Consider the following 22,269-nt stretch of genomic DNA (forward strand, 5'->3'; position numbering starts at 1 on the left):
CGGGCAAAACCCTTTGCTGCAACTTCAACTTTCAACAAAAAGTGCGAATGTTCGCATCAGTGACTAACAGTGGAAATCGTACATTTTAAAAAATACGATCTGATAACAGTTGGAATCAAGTACACCAACATGCGTACAAATTTATGGCCAATTGCAATAACCTGATCTACCACCATTCAATAAGATTCCCAAGAAGGGTTAGGATTCAAATCTTTTTTAGGTAACTTACAAACCAGTAAAATTAGATTCTTGTCGTGTCGGTTGCGCAAATTAAACGTATCGGATATAGACTTAAATCAGTTGCGCACTCTCTTCAAGTGGACAAACCTCGAGTTACGAGCAGCTAATCCCAGAAGCGGTCCATAAAACTCCCCCCAAAGCACAATTCCACAAGCAAGCCGGTTGCGCCTATGAGGAGAACGACATGCTAGAAACCGACCCCAGTGACGAGCAACTGTAAGCGGGATTATCCCTCTCAGGTATTATAACCCATGTTGAATCACGGTAACCCCCAACACTGAACGTCTCATACACAGTTACTGGATGCTCTGTAAACACCATGCCGACATATTACATATGCTGTGTGTCAGACGGAGTGAATTACTTGTTGATGTCCCGACTGACATGTAAACGTATACGACGCAATGCACGGAAAACGTAGCTTGAGAAGCTGCGGGCAACGACATTTGTACCGTGATACAATACCAGCTTGCTTTGTTGACAGAGTCGTTCCATTCTTGGTACTTGAGCGCGCTCGGCAAATAGTACACAAAGGCGGGTTTCGATGCTAGTTTCGTAAGCTATTGTTTCTTTTGTTCGAAGCCAGTCAGTTGTGCAACCTAAGTGAGGGAGTGCCAAAGGTATACGCGCGCAACTGCGATCTATAACGAATGACCTTCCGGCACAATCCTTGAATGCAATTGAATTTTGCAAAAATGTTTTTTTCGTGCATAGTTCAACAGTAGTTTATGCGTTGCCCAAATCTCCAGTCTTATTTTGTCGGGAACGCAAAACCGCAACCCCACAATCTTTAAACTTTATGTTGTTTTCCTTAACTACTCGGCTAATTGCGGTGCCTAATCGCAGGCGGGATGTATCAAAATAGACCCATTATAACCGGGAATTTCAATTACAATGGGAGCGTCGGTCGCCGTTTTGTTCGAAATGAATAGCCGCGTGATAATAGCAGGGCTTAGTCGGAAATTTTCAACGTCCTATAAAATACCTTGGGGTGCCGGTTGCCGGGCACGGCTTTTGTCGTACAACACGGCAACGGGAGAAACTTGCGCAAAGCTTCCAGCGCCAGTCATTAAATTTTGCTTGGGGTGTAACCCTGTGGTAATTAGGCGGTACGGCCTAAGTAACTGTGTGAAAACAGTGCCTCGACAATGTTTGCCGTCGATATTGTCAATATTAACGCAACGGGAAAGTGCTTAAGTCAGGGTCGCGACCCCTTTAACCAGTATTTATTCTCCCATTTGCCACAGCTGAAATAAAGTCGTGAACGTCCGTGTCACTGATTTGAGCAATTTACTCATTTTAAGGCAATTACCAACTGTTAAAATCGGGCCGCCTATTGTCGACCATTGTTACCCAAGCGCTTTTATATTAGCAGATATTGTGCCTTAAAACAAAGGCTTTTCTGCGCGTTTATTTCAGCAAAAGTTACACGTAAGTACTGGTTGGAGTTTGGCAGTACACCCCATAAAGTGGTGATATTGACAAAGAAACAATGATCTCCTCGCTTATATTTTTATTCAATTGCATCTGGATGGTTTCTGATTTAAATCAGCAAACTGTAACAATACCCCAACACAGCCCACGTGCCTACCAAAAAAAAACCATAAAAATATGGTGCACAATCACATTTTGTCGAAGAAATGCCTCGTGGCAGACATGATTTAGACAAGCAACGTAAGTCATAGCAGCCATGTGAAACAACAGACAGCTCGGACAGTACAAGCTTAATCACCTAACCGCGCAGCAGGATGTCATTCAAAGAGCACACGATCCCTCTACAGGACGCGACACGTCCTGAACAGCGCGTTTGTGTCATCCAACGTCGGCAACCGACGACCTGACTGTGCCTTGTCTGCTTGCCCAACCGGAGGAAAACGTTTGGTGTCTTTTGTTTATTGTTAGCAATTCCACGCATGAATATATGTACACTGTATTGTCCCGATGAAGGGTTGAAGTCATACGATGCACGCGCTGTACAAAAATCGCACAAACACGGTTTAAATACAAAACATTTCAAAGCGGCAACAGCAATATATACACAAATGCACATGTACGCGAACTGACAATCTCAAAACTACATACAATGACCTTTGAACACAACACACTTTCTTCTTTACGCGATGTCTGTGTACAGCTTGGAACTTGTAAAGGGTAGGTTTGCGCTTGGTTATAGTACTTGCGTTATTTATCGCGTTGTGTTACAAGCGGGAATCGTGACAGAAGTGTTTTGCGGGGCGAAAAACATCATCACCACATGTAATATGGTTTGGTGGTGAGGAAAATATCACACTGAAATGTTACAAGCGGGGGAAAATCGATATAACACGCACTTAGCATTTCATACGATGGAAAGCAACGCATTGACACGGAAGCAAATGCCTCGTAGAAATGCTACGCTCGAACACGGAAAAGGGCGAAGGAAAAGACGGGAAAAACAGCCTCATATAACGAGGCGAACCACATTAAAGGAAACAACCACGTATTGGACAGGCCGAAGCAGCACGCTCAATCTTAAGCTGGGCGCACTGCGAGCCTTTAAGTCCAAACGTGGCTATTTCATTCTTCATAGAAGATCACAAGAAAATCGAGGGTTTCTGCTGCCACTGCTCAGGTTAAATGTTTAACATAAGATTAACGCGGAACAGGCCGCTACATTTTGTCATCAAGAGCTCGCGAGCGCGCGCAAATGTAAAGTTCACCAGATTGTATCTTTACTCACTGCCCGCGGGGCGGGGCGATTACCAAAAACAAACACGCGTGTGGCAGGCGTACTGCCCCACTGCAAAGCTTGCTGGTCGCTGTTTGTTTTTGCGCGCGATCGCGGGCGCTGCACGAAGGAATGGTGCTAGCAACAGAGCAACAGGAAACCCTCAATTATAGTAAATTCTGCACAACAGAAATTCATTCCAAGAAAGTAGATCGGGGAATCCCCGAGGATGGGCCTCCAAAGCGGGTGGTGGTGGGTTGGGCACCGGGCACCGGTCGCAGCGGAGGCATACTCATGTCGCACTGGGCGCTGTTGGCCGGGCGACCGCTATGAGTAGGTCTGCGTCCTCCTCTTAAACGCTCGTAGAGCTGCGAAAGAAATGGTTGAAGATTTTTAATTGACGAACTTGTGTTTGCAGTGCTAACATGGATTATAGGCCGAACACGGCGTCGATTATGCTCAGCCAAAGAGTGAGCAAAGCATAAACCGCTCAACGCAGTAAAGGATCGGTAAGTGGTAGTGTCGCTATCAATAATGCAAAAGCTGCACCGTCGGGCGCTGCTTACCTGGGAGTTGGAAGACGAGAGCAAGTTAATGGGCAACTGGTTCTGGTGGTTTTTGATCGACGGATCAGCCTCGTTGTCCAAAAGCAGATTAATGATCAACGATTGAGCTTCAGCAAGAGCGCTTGATGTCACTTGGAGCTCTGTACACAAGGAAAGGATATAAAGAATACATTAAAAAAAAACGTCTCACCCTTGCGAGCAACTGCGACCTTTAAACGTCATGGCATTTTCGCGCGCAAAAGGGGGTGCAACCGCGCTTTACCGACGCCACATACAGCCTTTTTATTTATGTATGCAACCAATGCGCTTGTGTATTTATGGATTTCCGGTAATGACAGGGCGGGTGGTTAAAAACAGCTACAAAAATAAACGACCTCAGCAGCACTTACCAGCAGCAAAGTGGATCGCTGTGTTCTCGTTGTAGGCGCGTTGACACACAACCTCGCGCAGGGCATCCAGATCACGTGGCTTGGTGGGAGTCCCTGATTCGCCAGCACTCGAGCCATAGGCGGCGAAGGACAGGATTTCCTGTGTCGCTTTCACGTCGGCGTTTTTGACAGCCATATGGAGTGCAGACCATCCGCCGTGTTGTTCCTACGTGTGGAGAATTAATAGATTAACACACGGGCCTAAAACCATGCGAAAAGGTGGTCTTGTGAATAGAGAACGGCTCGTTACCTTGGCTGTGAGGGAAGCGCCGTGCTGCATGAGAACGACCATGTTCACTTGACGTTTCTGCTCGGTGGCGATGTGAAGCGGGGTGCGACCTGCAAATGACACACAAGCAGCCTGGTCAAGCACAATTCCAAAAAAAGCCGACCCTCCCGCCACCTTCCGATCATTGTCGTAGCAACAATCGCTTGGATTTGGTTAGGCAAATCAACGAAGTCGTTCTTACCTGCTTTCATCGTGGCCGTACCATTCACCAGCTTGCGGAACAGGGGCACTGTGGTTGCGAGAAAGTCCTGCAACGAAAAACAAAAGCCCGTGAAAATCACGCCCCCACAGTTCATATTTTAGTCGATATGCAAATCTATTTTTATTTGAAACGAAGATTCGTATTGTACGTTAAGCGCATTTATCAAAAAAAGAAAACCCCGTTCTTTCTTTGGCGCAAATCGAAATCAATCGCACGTCACGTGTAGCCTACATGATCTGCTCGGAGTCTAGACGTGTCCGTTTATATTTCTGCTTCCCCAGGCAGAAAGGGTGTCCAAAATCGGAGCCCGAGACGCACATATAATTGCTGATTCCAGGAAAATGCCGTACGATGTTTTAAATGCTTTTTTGCCGCGCCGGAAACACCCCCATTCACATAAAAGTCCTTGGCGCCGCACGACTTACCAACATCTTTGGGTTCTCCAGTTCTGCTGCAAAGTGAAGTAGATTCTGACCGTCGTTCGCTAGAATACCAGGGTCAGCTCCCCATTTCAACAATTCCCCCACAACTTCGACATTGCCCATTTTCACTGCATAAATAAGCGGCGTCTGAAACACAAAAAACGTGGCGGTTGAGGATGATGATTTAAATGAGACATGAGGAAAAGCAAACAAGCAGTAAAGCTGGTTCATGTTCTGTCCTGAGGCACTGTATTACCGTCAGTGGGCTGCCGAGCTAACGAAATACACAAAGAATGAATCACCACGCACGGTGAAACAATTTTTTTGCGCATGAATCGATATCTCATAGGGGCGGCGCTTTCATTGTGCTGCGATTTCTTTACACGGAACAGAACAGATCACCTTTCGTATTATCGTGGGTCCTACAAGACCTTCTGGCCGATAGGGGATCTTTTCTTTAGCGATATTACAAAAGTTCGGTTCTGCGCCTTCGATTCTGCAAAGATACTGACATTTTCGGGCTTGACGCTAAATGCCGCGCGTGCATGTGCACGCGCAAGCGTTAAAGCGTAGAAAGCTCGAACAGATGCCTGTCGTGCCGTGCGTTCGTGAGAGCAGTCGCTTACACAGAGCATCAACACAAATTGAATTGACTCGATGCCCGCGTCTCGTCCGTCAAAAATACTATAGTCGCATCATCTCCGGATGTGAGGCAAATACGTCATAGAAGGCGGCTGCGCCATTCCAGCCAATGAAGGCCAAGGGAATGCTTTGTTAACAACCAGGCATCCCCTATCCCTTTGAAGGCCATTGAACCACTTCGTGTCACGGTATAGGTGGGTGCCAGTTTTTCCCTTGGATTTATCGGATGTGCAAAGCGAGAAGGCCGAAAGCAAACGGTAACCTCAACGTGACCGCCTAAAGATACCGTTATGGAATTTCCTTCGATGAATCGAGTCGAAAATTTTTTTTTGCGAGGAAGACAAACGCAAAGGGTGCGACCTTCACGCATCAACGCACAGCGCTGGGCGAAAAAATTCCGCGACCTGTATTGTCGGACTTTCCGTTTTAGGAACGTTGGTTTTAATCGCCAAAAAACGAGAAGCAATAGAAAAATTCCGCTGCACTCAAAATCCCAAGGCCAGTCACGGATCGCAACATAAGAACAATCGATACACGTGACTTGTACGCTTCAACACATTTTTAGCAAGGTAATTTTTGTCCTGTCTTTGCAGGTTCGTACGTTAGCCCCCCGGGCATAGATCCTCGTCAGTTCACTAGCAGGGCATCGACTACCTCGCATCGCTGTTTTACATTGCCTAAAACAGCCAGCTAGTTTAAAAAAATAATTGAAACATTTCGCGTTTGTGCGCACAAGGATTAATGGAAACAGAGACAAGGAGGGATTGCTACGATCTCCGTTTAACCCAAGCAACATTGCGTGTTGAAACAGTCGGCTGCGCAGGCGCACACACACGCTAACATGGTGCAGCAGTTAAGTTGTGGAAAGTGTGCAACCTAATTGCCAAAGTTCAGGGCGCAGGCCATGCACAATCACATTACGTCGTTATCAGTCACCACACGCTTGGGAGTATATGCTTTGGCTTAGAATAGAAGTTGCGAAGTTTTTATTCTCGTAAAGCAACGGCTGTGGTTACGCCGCCCCCGCCAGTTCCTCTTTGACCCTCCGCTCGTGAAAACAAACGCTGTATGTATGTAATGTTTGCGCAAGAGTGCCAACTACCAACTAGTTCCTCGAATTGGATAAATATTAACTTTGTCGTGTTGTGAGCTGTCATGTGCCTCGTGGAAACTGAAGCTCTTTTGTCACGGCAAAAAAAACACAAGTTTCCAGTTGAGATTAAAATATTAGTGTACGCCTCTGCGACAATTGGGTGTGAAAGCCAAAACACAGAATACATATAATCCCTTAATCCTAGCGCATTTACATTTAATTTAGGAACGTGATCGGTTGAGTGAACGTGTTGGCAGAAAGCTCAATAATGTGGACTTGGCCTATATAAAACGCTTTGTGCAGCGCAACGGACTCGGAAGGCGCTTACCACTTACGTCTTACGACGCGCTGGGGAAAATTACGACCTTCGACATATCCCGGCCTATCCTGCGCCGCGTTACAATGCAAATGCCGAAAGTAAATTTCAAATGCGCAGCGTAATTACGGCCCCCGGTAGACAGACTACAAGATAGTAGGGAGAATTCGGAAATTTTCGAGAAATAGTTTCTGCTGTCGAACGAACCGCAGAAGCAATATTGGCTTGAAAGGCCTCCGGCATTAGTGTTTTTGCTAAAGTTCAAATCACGTTATTAATTGGACTCACCATTCCTTTGTCGTCCTTAGCATTGACGAAGATGTTGGGCGCGAGTTGACTCAAACACCCAGAAAGCTCTTCCACACTCCCATTTACAACCAGTTGGTGAATGATGTTGACTGGCTCGTGTCCTTCGACGCCTTAGGAATAACAAGTAAAAGAGTTACTCAAATGCGACGCACAATAACCAAGCGGATTATGTGACAAAACTCACCAATAGCCGGAGTGTATGGAGACATCATGGTGGTTGTTGATGTTTCTGCTGGCCAATATCAAAGAAAACGATAAGCAACAGATGATACACAATACAAACAACCAGTAAACTATGGCTTACCGTATGTGGGCGCGCCGCTCATGCAGGAATAGCTGGGGAAGTTCTCTTGAGTGACGAAATTTTGCGAAGTAACAAATGCATGCATGTCGTTGTATTCGTCGGCGGGGGCAAAGGAGGGTTGTTGAGCGGGAAAGTTGGGTACCGGGTAACAAGCTCCCGGATTCTGGTACGGGGTGCTTGCGGCCACCGTAGTTAAGGGACTTGCTGACTGAATGTAGTTGGGCTCGGCGCAAGTGAAGACATTGGCGGAACACATTTGGTTTTGGTCGAAGGGCGAGATATTGGGTTGTACGCCCATGTCGTCGAAGCTAGGGTCATAGTCGCCCATCACACTGCCTTCTGAAATATAGGAAGGTGGTGGAGTCTCAGAGTAGTTGGAGGCTGGAGACGGGAACCCCATGTTAGGGTGAAGTGGTGGTGAGCCAGTTGGTCTGAACTGATCCATGAATTCGTGGCTGACTGGGGCACGGGGCGAGAACGCCATGTTTGCCATGGGTTGTGGTACATGCGGCATGACAGGTTGGTTTTGAGACGGGAATGGGATTTGGCGTTGTTGACGCTGGCGGGGTTGAGCGCGTCCCTTTTGCTAATAAAAAACGTAGGTGTTAAAACCCAAGCAGCAAACTTAATGTAGCTTTTTCAGCATGAATACCCACCCCTGACTGACGCATATGCTGTAGCACCTCTCTCACAGTCTTTGGACGGACGCCAGGATAAATAGCTGTAACACAAGTGCAAAGTAGTTACGCCGGTGTAGGGTTGTATGCATATTTGTTAAAGACGAGGACAGCAATGAATCTTAAGTCCTCAGGTAAATCCTATAAGCAAACTAACCTGGACGCCTTCCATCTCCCTTCTTGGTTTGATTCATCTTTCTCTTGGACGAGGTCTGCCTTGGCTTCCCGTTCCCGGTTTTTGGCTGAAGGCACCTTTCGAGTTTCAAACTGTATCCACAAACGGTAAACATGTTAACACCACACGAGTGGACACATCATGACTGCATAACACGAATGACTAAGGTATTACGCGCCGTGCGCCCAGTTATAGACACCCCGTATGACAAGCCTAATTTGAATTCTGTGCACCTGTAATTATCAACCCATCATGACCAGTCTCGACTACCCAACAATAATTTTTGAAGAGAATGTTTCGCACGTGACAAGTCAAAAGTAAAGAAATAAACTGGGGCTCACATTTGCTTGCTGTTAAGGTCTTCGTTGATAAGGCACTTCGGGACTTGGGAGTTCGCTTTTTTGCGACTATTTTTGTTGGTAGATTTCTCCTGAACTGAAATGGATTCCAAGAAGATGTCTATTTCTTGGCTGTAACTATCTTTGTTGCAATTCGGATTGAGTATTGGAAGCTTCTTGTTATCTGTGGAATCCGTCAGGTAACTGCCGTTGACGTCGGGGCCCAGTTGGTTATAAGCCCACTGGTTGAATGCGACGCCTTCCGCGCATTCTCCGGCATAGAAACTTCTGCTGACGAAATGGGATTCCTGGGGGTTTTCCGAGGCGTAAGTACCGCACGCCCTTAAATCGCCAGGGGGAGGATTGGGAGATAACCCTATGCCTGAGTCGTCACTTCCAGAGGGACTGGGAACTTCTAACCGGAAGCTTTGGTATGGTAAACCTTCCATGGCTTGTCACAAAAACCGCTGATGTTGAGATTTTTATTAGAGTCCTGCCAGAGCAGCACTTCAGTGGGTGCTATAACGATTACTACACAGAATATGGAACTGAATAAATAACAAAGAATTTTAGAACTGTTTTTTCTCTCACTGACATTGCAGGAAAACACAGAATTTAGCCATGCTACAACACGATTGTATAACATAAGCTTTTAAAGCTAAACTAGCAAACGCCACGCAACTGCCCAAACACAATCGCCCAGCAGCAGCCTGGTGGGCCTCGCTCTAAAAAGGCTCCCGACGCGCAAACAAGCTGCAGAGTCGTGCTTTAAAGAAAAAATGGCCCCACTTTGGTGGGCTAGAGAGAAGCCTGTCTCTCTCCGCAACTGAATTGCGCGCGCCTCTCTCTCTCTTTGCAAAAATTGCGCAGTGCGCTTTTGCGGTTGTTGCTGGCCTGGTGGCTTTGTCAGCCTCACTTGGTTAGTTTGAGTGGTAAACCATTGCGTGGCTGGTTAACGTTTACATGCTGTGCAAACCAAACACGTAAATATGATGATATTAAACTGCTGGTGGTAATATTTTTTTTATTTTTTTATTAACGTCAACTAACCTTTTGTTATATTGTTGTCATTACCACATTTTACCTATTCAGAACGTTTCGCGTTTGAACTGAATAACTCCTGCACCACTATTGCTGGATCTTTCAGTCATTCAGAAAATTACACTGGAATGGGTAATATCATAAACTTACGCAGCGTATCTCTCTAGGCACTACACCGGCTTGGGTAGGTACTTTAACCACGCAACAGAGACACAAACCGGTCAAAATAAATCTTTAGCGCCCACGAGCGCCAGAGTCCACTTTCATCATTTACCAAATAAGCGTTTCGCCAATTTGTGAAGAAATTGATACTATCTTGCACTACTGGTATGAGCGATGATATATGGTTGAATATTTTGCAATTTGATTCAAAATATTCTGCAAACCTATAAAGTAGATGCCATGATCGTTGAAATACTTCTTTGGAATTTATGCGACAAACCGTGAGTCTTAAATCATTTTTTTAGCATGGCAAGCGTGCGTTTCGCATGAAACATATTGCAGTCCACTCAAATATTACACATAGCGAAAGCACCGAAGTGAACAGAACTAAAAGTGACGTCATTAGTTTAAGATTTCTACTGCTGTGATTGGTCAGAAACAGTTCAAACATTTTCCGCCTATTATACCGGATCGTTGGCGGGGTTGCGTTTATCTGTACGTGCTTGTTAATGTGGAGTTTCGGCATTGATAAATGTTGTTAGCTTAAAATGTGTTTGATGGAACGTAAAAGTAATGATATGTTTTGTCTGGCGATGTAAAAGTTGTGCGCCCAAGTATTTGAGAGGTTGCGCCCAAATATTTGAGTGTCAAAAGTTCGTAAGTGGCTGCGGTGTTGGGCGCGATAGCCGATAAGTGTTAAATTTCCGAGTAGAAAATACTTGCAACCTGCACGTCGGCATTGATTTAGCAACAGCTTAGAGGTATCTGATCTGACTTAAGTGTTGCCAAATTTGCAAAATTGTCTCCTTGTATTTAGAGCAACGTAGTGATTAGCGTGCCGCCAACTTATTTAGTGCAATGAAGTGGTCAAAGGGAGATAAGGTTATGGCCAAATGGCCAGGAAGTTCACTGTACTTCCATGCTGAGGTTAAAGAAATTGATGAAATTGAAGAAACGGCTGAAGTTATATTTGAGGATGGGACTGCTATGGAGGTTGAGCTAAAGTTTCTCTCGGTAATGCTATCAAGCAGATAGTAAAGATTTTCTGAAAGGTTAACACATTTATATTTATTGTTGCAGTCCGAAGAAGTATTTAGGCCTAAAAGATCCAAATCTCCTGCCCGCTCCCGCAGAAGATCGAGATCTCCTGGTCGCAGCCCTGGAAGAAAATCGAAAGGTTTTTTTTTCTCTTTGTAATTTTATGTGGATCTTAGGTCTATGAAAATTAATATTAGTAGTTTAGTATATATTAAACACTACACTGTCTGTGTTTAAATGGTGACTGTAAATGTAATGAGATGTTCAGATTCAGTTAAATATAGAAAAAAACATTTGTGTTCTGTCCATTAGTGTTTAACATTTGCAAGATGTTAAGTTGTTGAAAACTAAATGTAGATACTATAGTCCTGATACAAAAATAGTTGGTTTGATTGACTGCAAATGTCAATTTAATTGAAACACAAAAATGCAAATCTGTTTTATACTCAAACAAACGCATAAAAATCAAGTCTTTTTGCATAAAGGGCTGCTTGGTGTTTGTGTAGCTTTAGCCTGGTGTTTCACAACAAGTGGACCAATAGGCTCAGTTAAAAAAAATGACAGGAAATGTAAGAATAAGACCTTTGGTCATGCGGTTTTGCATGCAGGCCATGTGATGCAAAAGTAATACTGGTTTAGTTTTACCGCCTTGCACACCCAAAAATACCTGGCTTGACACTTTGCTTTTTACTGGTCTTTTTGTGACTAGACAATTATAATATGATGTTGATAAATGTATATATATATATATTTTCATTTGCTAAAACTACTTTTGATGTATTTGGGTTTTTTCTCCAGCAAAAACTACTGTTGATGGCATTGAGAAAAAGAGTCCATCACGAGGAAGAAAGAAGAAGCTTCCGAGCACAGAGTCATCATCTTCTTCTCAGGAGGACAAACGACTGACGGTTGTAGTCAAGCGCTCAGACACTGGGAGTGCAATAAGACAAGTAACTGAACAAATCACTGAAAAGAAAACAGATTCTGCAGGCACCGTTACGGTTACCAAGTCAAAGGTAAATGTTGAAATAAGCTTTACTCTTCTTAGTTTAAAACTATAGGGCTACATATAGCAAATTTTTATGTTTGAATACTTTCAGTATATCGCATGCTTAGAGGCTGATGTGATAAACTATAGTTAAGCTGTGGGACTAGGTGAATCATCAATAATAATATATATATATATATATTGTTTATGTGTTGCAGACTTTATTCACTGAATCTCCTGTCCCTGATTCACGCTACATGGTTACAAGACAAAGGATAAAAAATCAAGTTTCAGAGGAAGAACATATTACCTTTACGACGTCTTCTGGTTCAAAGTCTAAAAAGGAGTATGAAAAGGAATTCGGTGGAGTCTTGGGCACATTTCTCATATATGCCACCATACCCATTCTGCCTTGTTTGGTATTGTTGGGGTGCACTGCTAAGGATTGCAGTGTCACAAAAGTAAGTGTTTGAACAAATGTTTTTCCTATTGTTTATCTTGTATGCTTTGTGAAGAATGAAGTTTGCAGCTTTAGTAAATGCCACTGTATTGTGCGCAACTAGTTTCTATTGTGATCGTCCTGTTTTGTTTTAAACACAGTTGATTTAGTTACCTTGTCAATGTTAATGGCTAAAAAATGTTTGGTTTGCACCAATCAACTGCTGCTTAAAATCTGAAAATGGATTACTTGCGTGCAAAATATTTGGAGTGAATAACTTTGAAAATGAAAGCCAAAGCTAAAATGCTGTTGATCATATAAGTAAACGTTTCGAACACATGCTGGGTTCATCATCAGTACATTCGCTCATTATAGTACTGATGATGAACCCAGTATGTGTTCGAAACGTTTACTAATATGATCAACAGCATTTTAGCTTTGGCTTTGATTTTCGAAGGATTACTTGTGTAGCTACAATTTTTACTTTTTCAGTTCAACATCTCAATGATACCTCGTACACTCAAGGGATATTATGACCTAGAGTCTGTGCTGATTTTCTTTGGATTCTTACTATTCCATGCCATCATTTATATTCTACCTTTTGGATATATTCTTGAAGGCCCACCAACCATGCATGGAAAACGCCTTCCCTACAGGATTAGCGGTGAGCTCCTGTGTATATACATAAAGTTTGCTAAAATTATATAAATGTACAAATTTAATTCAATTTACACTTTTGCAGCCATGTACACACTTATTCTGACATTCATTGCCTATGGTTTGATGTTTCACTACAAGATACCAGTTACCATTGTTCATGCAAAGATGTTCAAAATTGCAGTTACAGGCACTGTTTTCTCTTATGCAGCTACCATTTTCTGCTACCTGAAGGTATAGATTTTAAAATGTGCTGCACCTGTGGTATTTTTCTCACTAATAAGGCATAAATAACAAATGTATTTCAACATTTACATTGAATTTTTGTTATCATTTTAGTCTTTCGGAGTGCCTGCAGAAGAAATAAACCCCAGAGCAAACACAGGTTCACCAATTTATGATAGTTTTCTTGGTCGTGAAATGCATCCTCGTTTCGGAACAGTATTCGATTTAAAGTTATATCTTTATCGACCATCAATGGGTGGATGGGTGAGCATATCATATCTAGGATGATTTTTGTGACCCAATAATTTTGAAAGTATGACTTTTAAGTTTGTTAAACTATGACCAAAATTAAAAAAAAACTGACTTGTTAATTTTACAATGTTTAAGGCTATTTTATATGTGTAGTTGGTTGTGGTTATGATTGAGCTGCAGCGTGCTTATGAAAAAAATGGTGGTGAAATTCCAACTATGCTTCTTTTTGTTGGAGTGTCCCAAATGATCTACATTATAATGGAGTTCTTCTGGGATGAGGTAATACAATTTCACCCCATGTTTCTGGTGCATTTTAATCACATCTTGATGTTTGTGCAGTCCCAGTGTCCATTTATGTTTGATATCAAAAACGAAGGGCTCGGATTTGTTCAATTCTTTGGTGAACTTGTGTTGGTTCCGTTTGTCTACTCACTTGTTGTTAAATATGTTGCCGAACATCCACAGAAGTTGTCCAACTTGTCCATGGCCCTAACTGGGGTGTGTTATGGTAAGTGTTCTTGTAGTTATTAGGCAATTGCAGTTAACTAACTGTGTTGGTTTACAGTGGCGGGAATGTTGTTCATTGTGCTTTCTGGCATTCAGAAGAGTAGGTTCAGGCAGAATCCTTACGACCCCAGTTTGTCCAGTAAGTTGTGTAGGCAAAGAAAAGCAGGCACTAGACTTGCTTTGTTGGTTCGCAAACATACCTTTGTTGATTTATTGCTGTACTGCAATATAGTGTGTACAGAGCTAACCAGTTTTTGTCAAAACAGCCTATTGTCATTGGATTTTTGCACTTAACAGACATGGAAAGTTTGCCTGCATCAAAACCAGATGGGCACAGGCTGCTTGTCTCTGGATTGTGGGGAGTTGTTCGTCATCCAAACTACCTTGGTGAAATTCTAGTTGGGCTGGGATGGAGCTTTGCATGTGGTACAAAACTTTTGTAATAAAACAATACTTTATCATCTGATAACTACCTGATTTAGTGTAGGTGATTTAAAAAACAATGTTTTGAACGTCCCCAATAAACAATTTTAACACATTTACACAACCAAAGATTGTATTTGAACAAATTATACTTGCATATCACTTGCCACAATTAAATACCACATCAAGTCGAATAAGGACTCAATGAAAAATGTGTTTACTTTCAATTTAAAATGTGTTGAACAATATACAACTTTTTAGAGGTGTTACTGCAGATTCAAAAAATACATACTCTGGGTAATAATAACTTCCTTGTCATTTAAAGTCATATTTGTGTATTTTTTCAACAGGGTTTGAACACCTCTTGCCGTGGTATTACCCTGTGTTTGTGACAGTGCTGCTTTGTCATCGAGCACTTCGCTGCGACGGGCAGTGTGATGAGAAGCACGGACATGCCTGGACAGTTTATTGCCAGCGCGTCAAGTACAGGGTCATCCCCTATGTGTTTTGAACAAAGTGGGAAAAGGTGATGTTATAGACTTTATGACCTCAGGATGGCAGTTTTAGTGTTGGCGTCAATCCATGTTCAACCCAAAGTTTGTTGGTGTATAAATGAAGAACTTCAGTCCTGGCAAGCTGTCTTACTGCCAGCATGTTGTCAGATTTTGAACTGCATCTGTCTGACTCAAATGCAAATTTGTGAATTTTGGTAGATGTTGGAATAATTAGCTAATGTTAGTGTTAGTGAAGTGTGAACATTGCCGAAACTTGAATCACTAATTCTAATTCTTTCAACAATCGTGCTGGCTGAGACTACGTCTATGTAACTTTTTTACCTGAAGCATGATCCAAAACTGACCACACTCTTTGTAGTAGTTTGAACAATCATTTCTATGTGTAGTGTAATGTATTGTTTGGCGAAAGTTCTGTAGCGAGCCATATGGTTTTCTGAGTATATAAAATTGATATTTTTCACTGAAATCTATTGTGCTACAATATCCAGTTATTGATGTGTACATAGTTTTCTTTGGTCGGGAAATCGCTCTCCGTGTGCCTCCATTTTATTGTTTTTTTTGTGTAATTTCTTCGTCATCAGCTCGATGCTGCATGGAGAGATATTTTTTGCGGTATCTTGCTCCAATCAGTCTCATGTTATTTCTATGTTGTCGTGCAGCCGTGATTGAAATTTTCCACATTAGTACTATTGTTGACCTGATGTAATTAACTTTAGTTTGCATTATGTTGTGTGTCATTGGTACAGTGGTCTCCAGCCTTCATTTCCTTAAGCAATAATATGACAAGAAGTCCAACCAGGTGCACCCTATGAATGCAGTGATTGCATCACACTGGTCTTCTACTGAAGGTGTCTAACATGCTTTATGCTGGTTGGAAGCCACTGCAATGAATAGCTCTTTAACATTTACCTGTAGTTTTGTTGTAGAGCTAACACAGAATACCTTGTTCTTCACCAACTGTATTGCCTAAAATAAATTCAGCTACTGATGTAACTGGTGCAACTAATCCAAGACCAAATCTTCACCTTTGGCATTACAGGATTCTTTCAGCATTACGTTTGGCGTACAATGAATAAAACATGCTCTGGTTGATATTGTGATGGTAATAAGCCTTAACATGTTTTTGTATGTATTCAATAAAAGAGCCGTACATTGTAAAGCACGAATTCACATTGGATGCTTCATACATAACATTTTAATGTGTTATTGCACAAAACAACTTTTGTAAGTGTATATATGCCGCTTGGTCATAAAATTACTTGAAAAGGCTTTAAACATCTAAACCTATTATCAAAAACAGCCGAAAAAAAACTAAATTGTGTAGTCTACACACACGTTAAGCGAAACAAATGCTTTTGCATTGAGACATATGTACTGTATATACACAAAGAACTGATGCACCAGTGTTGGGTGTTAGTGAGATTCAGTATCAGCATGTAAATGGAATACCCAGCACTAACATGAATAATGTTACTTGAACAAACAGGCTTCATTAACTGCATTACATTGTAACAACAAGTCTCTGGTACATCACAGTATTAGCATAACTATCACATTTTAAATAAAGCTCTACTTTATTAAAAAAGAATAGCCCCTAAGACATGACCAAAAGAATACAACCAACATTAAGAGTATTGGGATAAAATAATGTAGTGTTTACTGGCGGACAAGGAATACACACAACAGGATAGAAATAAAGATGAGAACAAGCGTAAATACAAGCTGTTGTTTGTAAAATTGAGAACCATTGACATCAGACTTCACCAAACATAGCTTACTTTCCTATGTTTTGCATTCACTCATGGACAGCATGCTATATTGACCAGGTAAGGATTGGAACTGCATAATACTGTTACTACTCAGACTGACATTTACATTATCAGCACCCAACCATCAGGTCTGTTCTTCTCGGTCCCACGAAGTCCTGGCCGTGTACTTCTGGTGTGTATGTCAGCAACACAATCATAACCCATACATGGAGCAGGAACTAGTGAAACAAAAAATGTTGTTTATAGTTTAGTTTGGATGTTGCAGGTTGGTAAATGCTAAATTAAAATGTATTTCGAATGATCTGGTGTGGTTGTAAAAGCAATGGTACCATGCACCCTTAGTTTCAAAGATAAAGGTTGGAAAATATTGTTGCTTTTATTTTTGGTGTCCTGTTGTTTGAGCTTCAACAATGCTATAAAGGCAAGCTTATTATGTAGTCTTTAAATGTTCTAGGTGGCTTTGTTTAAGTAACCGTCAAGTAATTTTGAAATTGGAATCAACACTTATCCCATTTATAAAGTACTCACCATATAAAATATAAGGAAAAGCCTTGCCGGTGGATAACGCTTCAAAAATACACCAAGTCTTATGCTGAAACACAGAAAGTGAAGCATTTGTTAGTACAGAATAAACAGCTGTGCTTCTATATAAATGCCAAATTCCACACGACAGCAAACTTTTACCTGAATCTATCCAGCGCAGATGCCGCTTTGCGTACTTTGCCGACAACACCTTGTTCTGAGCCGTTAATACTGAACTCAGGGACGTACGAGGTATTACTCTGATGGTTTGAATGATCAGCATCAACATTTAGGCGAACATGGTTGCCTTCTTGTTTCAGTGTCTTAATCTGGCCCTACAAGTGTAAAAAATTTTAAAAATAATAAAAGTAGCATTTCTACTCGATCAATGAATGTCAAGTGCGAGCAAAGCTGTTGGTTATGCCTGGAATGACAGCTTAATAGCAGTATAAAAATAATTACATCCACCATTAGTCATTGTGTCCACTTCCATGGTATCTAAAGTTCCTATGTATAGTTCCAACTGCTGACACTTATGATTAAAATGAGTAATGTATGCAGTTTGTTCAAAAGTTTGTGAAAAACGGCTATATGGTATGGAGACGCATCAACATCGCACTTTTTTGGCAATTTATCTCCCGATGCTCAATATTATGTGGTAAAAGAAATCAAAAACCAACCTCCATTCTTTCCATTTGCACCAGTAACGAGTTTTTCTCAGCAGAAAGTGTTTCAACTATGGCTTGTTTTTGAATCACTGTCTCCGTTAGCTGCCTCAACCTTGACTCAAGCTCACTTTCCTGAGGTGAGCTTTGACTTTTGATCATAAGCTATTAAAATAACACATATTTAGTTCATTGTTCATATAAAATATACAACTGCTGCCTTTTAAGCCATGAAAAGTATACTTTGGCCTCGTTCATAAATACAATAATCATATGTTATGGACAAGATATTGTAAAATTTTGGGCCTTTGCCTCAGCTAAAATGTAAGTATATTCCAGAAAAACAGCCCAAATATTTTGGTAATACCTGATTTCGGAGACGGTCGATTTCCATTTCTTTGTCTTTGAGCCGGGCTTGCATGCTAGACCGTGATCTTGTGGCTTCATCGCGATCCTGACGCATCTCCTCTTGCAAACGCACAAGCTCTGACTGCACTTCACGATGTGATCTTGAATCTTCATCAATGCGACTTCTAAGGTCGTTAACTTCTTGTGCAAGGCTTGAGTTTTCTTGTTGGTATTGCTGTTCAGTGTCCTGGATATAATATAAAAACAATGTGGAAAATATGAATAGATTCTATTTAATTAGGAACCAGAATTTGCACGAAGGCAAAATCGATGGGAAGGCGAAAAAGTGTTTACAATCAACCAACTGATATTGATTCGAAGCCTGTTGTTTGATAGAAATAATGGAACGTATGTTAAATATTTTGATCATTTAACAATTAAACTTTTAGCATGGCATGAATTCTGTTTTTTTGCACAAATAACTTACAACTGAAACACCTAAAATCAAATATCTTATTCTTATATTACATTTATTATTTTAGCTAAATGTTATAACAAACACATTTTGTTTAACCAACCTGAAATTCCGCTCTCAAATTTTGAATCTCAATTCTAAGTGATGTGTTTTCTTCTTTGGCAACATCCCTGTCCTGTCTGAGCTCTTCCAACTCCAGAGAAGCGATGGTTGATGATGTCATTTCTACTTCACCGGTGCCTTTCAAGCTTGTAATGAGCCTTTCCTTTGACTGCCAACACAAAACAAACATAAGTGTTCAAATCCACAATAATTCTAAGCTGTTTAAATATAAGTTTCACAGTATATACCTGAAGAATTCTGGCTGCTTTTTGTTTATAATCAGCAAGTTCCTGTTTACTTGAAGACAAATTGGATTTTAATGTCCTGGTTTCTGCTGTCAGTTGGTCAAGCCTCTCTATAAACATACCATAACGGGTTTAGCACAAATGGTCCAGCATATATAATTGATGCCCACAACAAAACAATTGACATGTTTAAAAGTAAATGCATGTCATGTTTGCAAAGCAGTAGGTGAACCTATTGTTAAACAGTAAATTTTTTTGATAACTTGGGCACTTGTTCTATTACAATACTTGTTTTAATTTTACCTTTGCATGGAATGCAACAATGACAAAAATATTACACATAACACCAGTATAATATAACAGCATTATACAAAATCTCAAGATACCAATACAATATGCAGTACAAGTATGTAACTATTATTTACTTTTTTCAAACTGGCGATCTCTTTCTGATTTTTGGTAGGACTCAGCAATCTTTTTCGCCTCAGAATCCTGGCGTGTTTTGTTTTGCAAAACCTCTTGCCGCGTCTCACTTAAAAAAAAAATTCATCACAAATATATTGCACTGCCATCAAAAATAAACAACATCTGAAGTTCTACAGACTTCCAGGTACAAGTGAACGGGTTGACCACCACTTATTTCGAATTTCAAACAGAAAAAGGCCTATTGTCTGTATAACAACAAAGCCACCAGCTCTTTCAGCACATTCTGAATGGTAGAACAAAGACAAACACTCACATTCCAAAACAATAGTTTATACATGGAGAGTCCTTTACATTAAGTAATAAAGGAATCCTTCAGTTTTTTGCCTAACTTTTAACACTATGGAAACTTTTAATTTGGCATATATATATATATATATTATTATATATAATGTGGCTTAAGTATTATGTTTTGGGATGCTTGGTTTTAAATGTGACAATATTCAACGAACCTATGTGCTCTTTTTTCCATTGCAAGATTGTGTTCTGTTTCCTCTAGCCGCAACCTCAGCTCATCGATGGCTCTTCCATGCATTTCAGAACCTTCACTCTGGTCTAACCTTATTCTAAAGAATGAGTAACAGATGAAAATGCAATGAAGATATCAAGTTTATTCAGCCAAAACGAGGTTTTAGTAATTATTCCAAAATGAATTCTGCATCATCGTTACAAATTAGTTGCAGTTATTTAACACGCATTTTATATGTCAGAATTATTGTTAAGGCCAGCGTGATTGAAAGTCACCCACAAAATGATTTTTAGTGGCAACATTTTTTTTTAACCACCACAATATATTCATGGTAATTGCAGTAATTTAAAACTGGGAATTACTTTCGTTTTATTAGCTACTGTAGGGGATAATCATTAGCATTGATTTTCAACACTGACCGATCAAGGTTGTTTTGCAATTTCTCTGAGTTTTCTTGTTCCATGATCAACAAGTTTTCTGACTCCCTAAGTTTCATTTGCAGAGCAACTAATTGTGAACTTTTGACCTTCAGCTCTTCTGTCAAATCGTCGCACCGACTTCGAATTTCACTGTTCGAGCTTTGATAGTCTATATTAAAAAGGCATTAATAATTCATCACTGGTAGCCATTAATCCACCATATTGTTATACACTTAACAAAACACATACTGCATGTACCTGTTTTCATTTTCATATTTCTTGAATTCATATGAGTTAACTCCTGATGCAACGACGACATTTCATTTTTAAGAAGCCGATTTTCAACTGCCAGGTCCCGCTTTGATGATACTGTTGGCAAAACAGCTTCCCCACTTTCGGGAGTATCTCGATCTGACGAAGCGGCAGCTGTGCTTCCAACCATCTCAAACTCACTTTCAGAAGCAGTTGAGTCAGTGGGAAGTGTCATGACATCTGCAATACAAGGAATGTTTTGAGGAATGGTAAGCAAAAAGTTTTTACCCATAAAAATTTTGATTTAAAAGCACCAGGATAAACGGTTTTGTTGGGCAGTCAGAAATTAGGAGGTAAATTACAAAAACTTTTTTTAATTTCCCAACAGCTGTTACAATCAGAGCATTTTAGTATGTCTATTTACCAGCTTCGGAAATTGTTTCATGTGGTTCTGATGAACTAGAACCACTGTCAGCTGGAACTTTGGTATTTAGCTTCAAATGATCTGATTCAAAACTAGAACTTCTTGAGATTTCCAATGATGCAGGGACTGGTGGGGCAGCACCTTGTACCTCATTTTTGTCAAAGTTTAGCTTTACTGGGCTGTTCGATACACTGCTTGTGCCACTTGGTGGCTTGGCGACAGTTTTTTTGTTCACAGGTGTCATTGATGGTGTACGTGTCTTTGTAGCCTTTTTATCACTGTTTAGGAACTTAAACAGTGCATCGTCAGATGTTGTGTCTTTGGTGCGAGGTACTTCTCGCTTTTTGCCTGGAAATTTCACATTTGGACTTTTAGTAGCTTCCGATAATGTGGCTGGTTTTGGGGCAGTCTCCCCTTTAGCATTTAATGGCTCAGATTGGGAAATATCAGGATGCACAGCAGGTTCCTCACTTCCATCAGCGTTGTCTTTAGCTTTTAAAATTGCAACTGCAGCAGACTGGTCAATGTTGTTTAGCAAGTGCTCTGCTTTGCCAGCCAAATCACTTAGGTTGTTTAACCATGACATGTTTGACAAAGTCTAAGAATTTGTTAATGAAAGAAGCAAAATAAATATGGTTTGTAAAAATAAATTAAAATAAAAACAAAAACAGGAATGAAACTTTTGTTAAACCATTAAACGTCAGCAATTTTAATACCATTTACATTACATTGTCATTCGTAAAGTAATTCATTGCAAACTATTACTCACACGTTTGTCTCTAACATTCAAGCCATTTCTATTCCAAACAAACTTTATGCACAAACATATCTGTAAAATAATTTCGTTCTAGGTCAGTGATGTCACAACAAAACGTCAAATTAAAATGCATCAGAGCGTGACGTTTAGAACAACAAACGGAGGTCCCAAAATAAACATTGTGAATGCATTATTAAATTAGTTGAACTCCGACTAATAGTATAGTATTATTTTGATCACATGATTTTTATTCTCTTTATTTGACGTGAAGTACTTTCTAAATCCGAAATAGGTTTGCGACTGCAGCGAGAAAGAATACGAACAAACAGCGTTTGTATTAAATTTTATGCCAGTTTGTTACTTGGCGATCTTAAAGTTTTATTC

The 22,269-nt window shown here is 40.7% G+C and overlaps 3 protein-coding genes across 4 annotated transcripts; 1 reads left to right on the top strand and 2 right to left on the bottom strand.

The window, feature by feature from the left end:
- Positions 1 to 2,117: 2,117 nt before the first annotated feature.
- LOC145889027 (uncharacterized) lies at positions 2,118 to 9,252 on the bottom strand. Of its 2 annotated transcripts, none has more exons than XM_082979902.1 (12): positions 8,712 to 9,252; positions 8,353 to 8,462; positions 8,175 to 8,239; positions 7,519 to 8,104; positions 7,399 to 7,443; positions 7,194 to 7,324; positions 4,858 to 5,001; positions 4,412 to 4,478; positions 4,192 to 4,280; positions 3,903 to 4,107; positions 3,514 to 3,653; positions 2,118 to 3,315 (listed from the first exon to the last, which is right to left on the bottom strand). In XM_082979902.1, exons 1-12 carry the CDS (start codon positions 9,155 to 9,157, stop codon positions 3,142 to 3,144), a joined length of 2,202 nt encoding a protein of 733 aa, XP_082836028.1. In that variant the 5' UTR covers positions 9,158 to 9,252; the 3' UTR covers positions 2,118 to 3,141. The 2 variants fall into 2 exon arrangements, with proteins under 2 accessions (XP_082836028.1, XP_082836027.1); XM_082979901.1 differs by having other exon boundaries at positions 7,399 to 7,446.
- A 1,481-nt stretch (positions 9,253 to 10,733) lies between these two features.
- On the top strand, positions 10,734 to 16,046 carry LOC145890734 (delta(14)-sterol reductase TM7SF2-like). The gene is made up of 12 exons (XM_082981879.1): positions 10,734 to 10,925; positions 10,992 to 11,088; positions 11,748 to 11,965; positions 12,156 to 12,398; positions 12,869 to 13,040; positions 13,119 to 13,267; positions 13,373 to 13,522; positions 13,664 to 13,789; positions 13,850 to 14,018; positions 14,076 to 14,156; positions 14,315 to 14,443; positions 14,791 to 16,046. The coding sequence occupies exons 1-12, from the start codon at positions 10,770 to 10,772 to the stop codon at positions 14,949 to 14,951; spliced, it is 1,851 nt and encodes a 616-aa protein (XP_082838005.1). The 5' UTR covers positions 10,734 to 10,769; the 3' UTR covers positions 14,952 to 16,046.
- A 39-nt stretch (positions 16,047 to 16,085) lies between these two features.
- Positions 16,086 to 21,722, bottom strand: LOC145890732 (golgin subfamily A member 5-like). Its single transcript, XM_082981878.1, has 12 exons — positions 21,129 to 21,722; positions 20,711 to 20,944; positions 20,453 to 20,621; positions 20,017 to 20,130; positions 19,507 to 19,613; positions 19,085 to 19,191; positions 18,838 to 19,005; positions 18,279 to 18,506; positions 17,927 to 18,076; positions 17,409 to 17,581; positions 17,253 to 17,316; positions 16,086 to 16,942 (listed from the first exon to the last, which is right to left on the bottom strand). Exons 1-12 carry the CDS (start codon positions 21,712 to 21,714, stop codon positions 16,835 to 16,837), a joined length of 2,208 nt encoding a protein of 735 aa, XP_082838004.1. The 5' UTR covers positions 21,715 to 21,722; the 3' UTR covers positions 16,086 to 16,834.
- Positions 21,723 to 22,269: the final 547 nt, after the last annotated feature.

This window comes from Ascidia mentula, chromosome 2 (assembly GCF_947561715.1).
Source record: "Ascidia mentula chromosome 2, kaAscMent1.1, whole genome shotgun sequence".
Taxonomy (NCBI): domain Eukaryota; kingdom Metazoa; phylum Chordata; class Ascidiacea; order Phlebobranchia; family Ascidiidae; genus Ascidia; species Ascidia mentula.

Excerpts from the sequence above, each read along its gene's own strand:
- LOC145890734 (XM_082981879.1), top strand. The coding sequence starts at position 10,770 with ATGAAGTGGTCAAAGGGAGATAAGGTTATGGCCAAATGGCCAGGAAGT. Across the intron at positions 10,926-10,991 it reads TTGAGCTAAAGTTTCTCTCG|TCCGAAGAAGTATTTAGGCC; the intron begins GTAATGCTATCA and ends TTATTGTTGCAG. Across the intron at positions 14,157-14,314 it reads TTACGACCCCAGTTTGTCCA|ACATGGAAAGTTTGCCTGCA; the intron begins GTAAGTTGTGTA and ends TGCACTTAACAG.
- LOC145889027 (XM_082979901.1), bottom strand. The coding sequence starts at position 9,157 with ATGGAAGGTTTACCATACCAAAGCTTCCGGTTAGAAGTTCCCAGTCCC. Across the intron at positions 4,479-4,857 it reads TGGAGAACCCAAAGATGTTG|GACTTTCTCGCAACCACAGT; the intron begins GTAAGTCGTGCG and ends TTTTCGTTGCAG. Across the intron at positions 4,281-4,411 it reads TACGGCCACGATGAAAGCAG|GTCGCACCCCGCTTCACATC; the intron begins GTAAGAACGACT and ends TGTCATTTGCAG.
- LOC145890732 (XM_082981878.1), bottom strand. The coding sequence starts at position 21,714 with ATGTCATGGTTAAACAACCTAAGTGATTTGGCTGGCAAAGCAGAGCAC. Across the intron at positions 20,622-20,710 it reads AAATATGAAAATGAAAACAG|ACTATCAAAGCTCGAACAGT; the intron begins GTACATGCAGTA and ends TTTTTAATATAG. Across the intron at positions 20,131-20,452 it reads TTGCAAAACAACCTTGATCG|AATAAGGTTAGACCAGAGTG; the intron begins GTCAGTGTTGAA and ends CTCATTCTTTAG.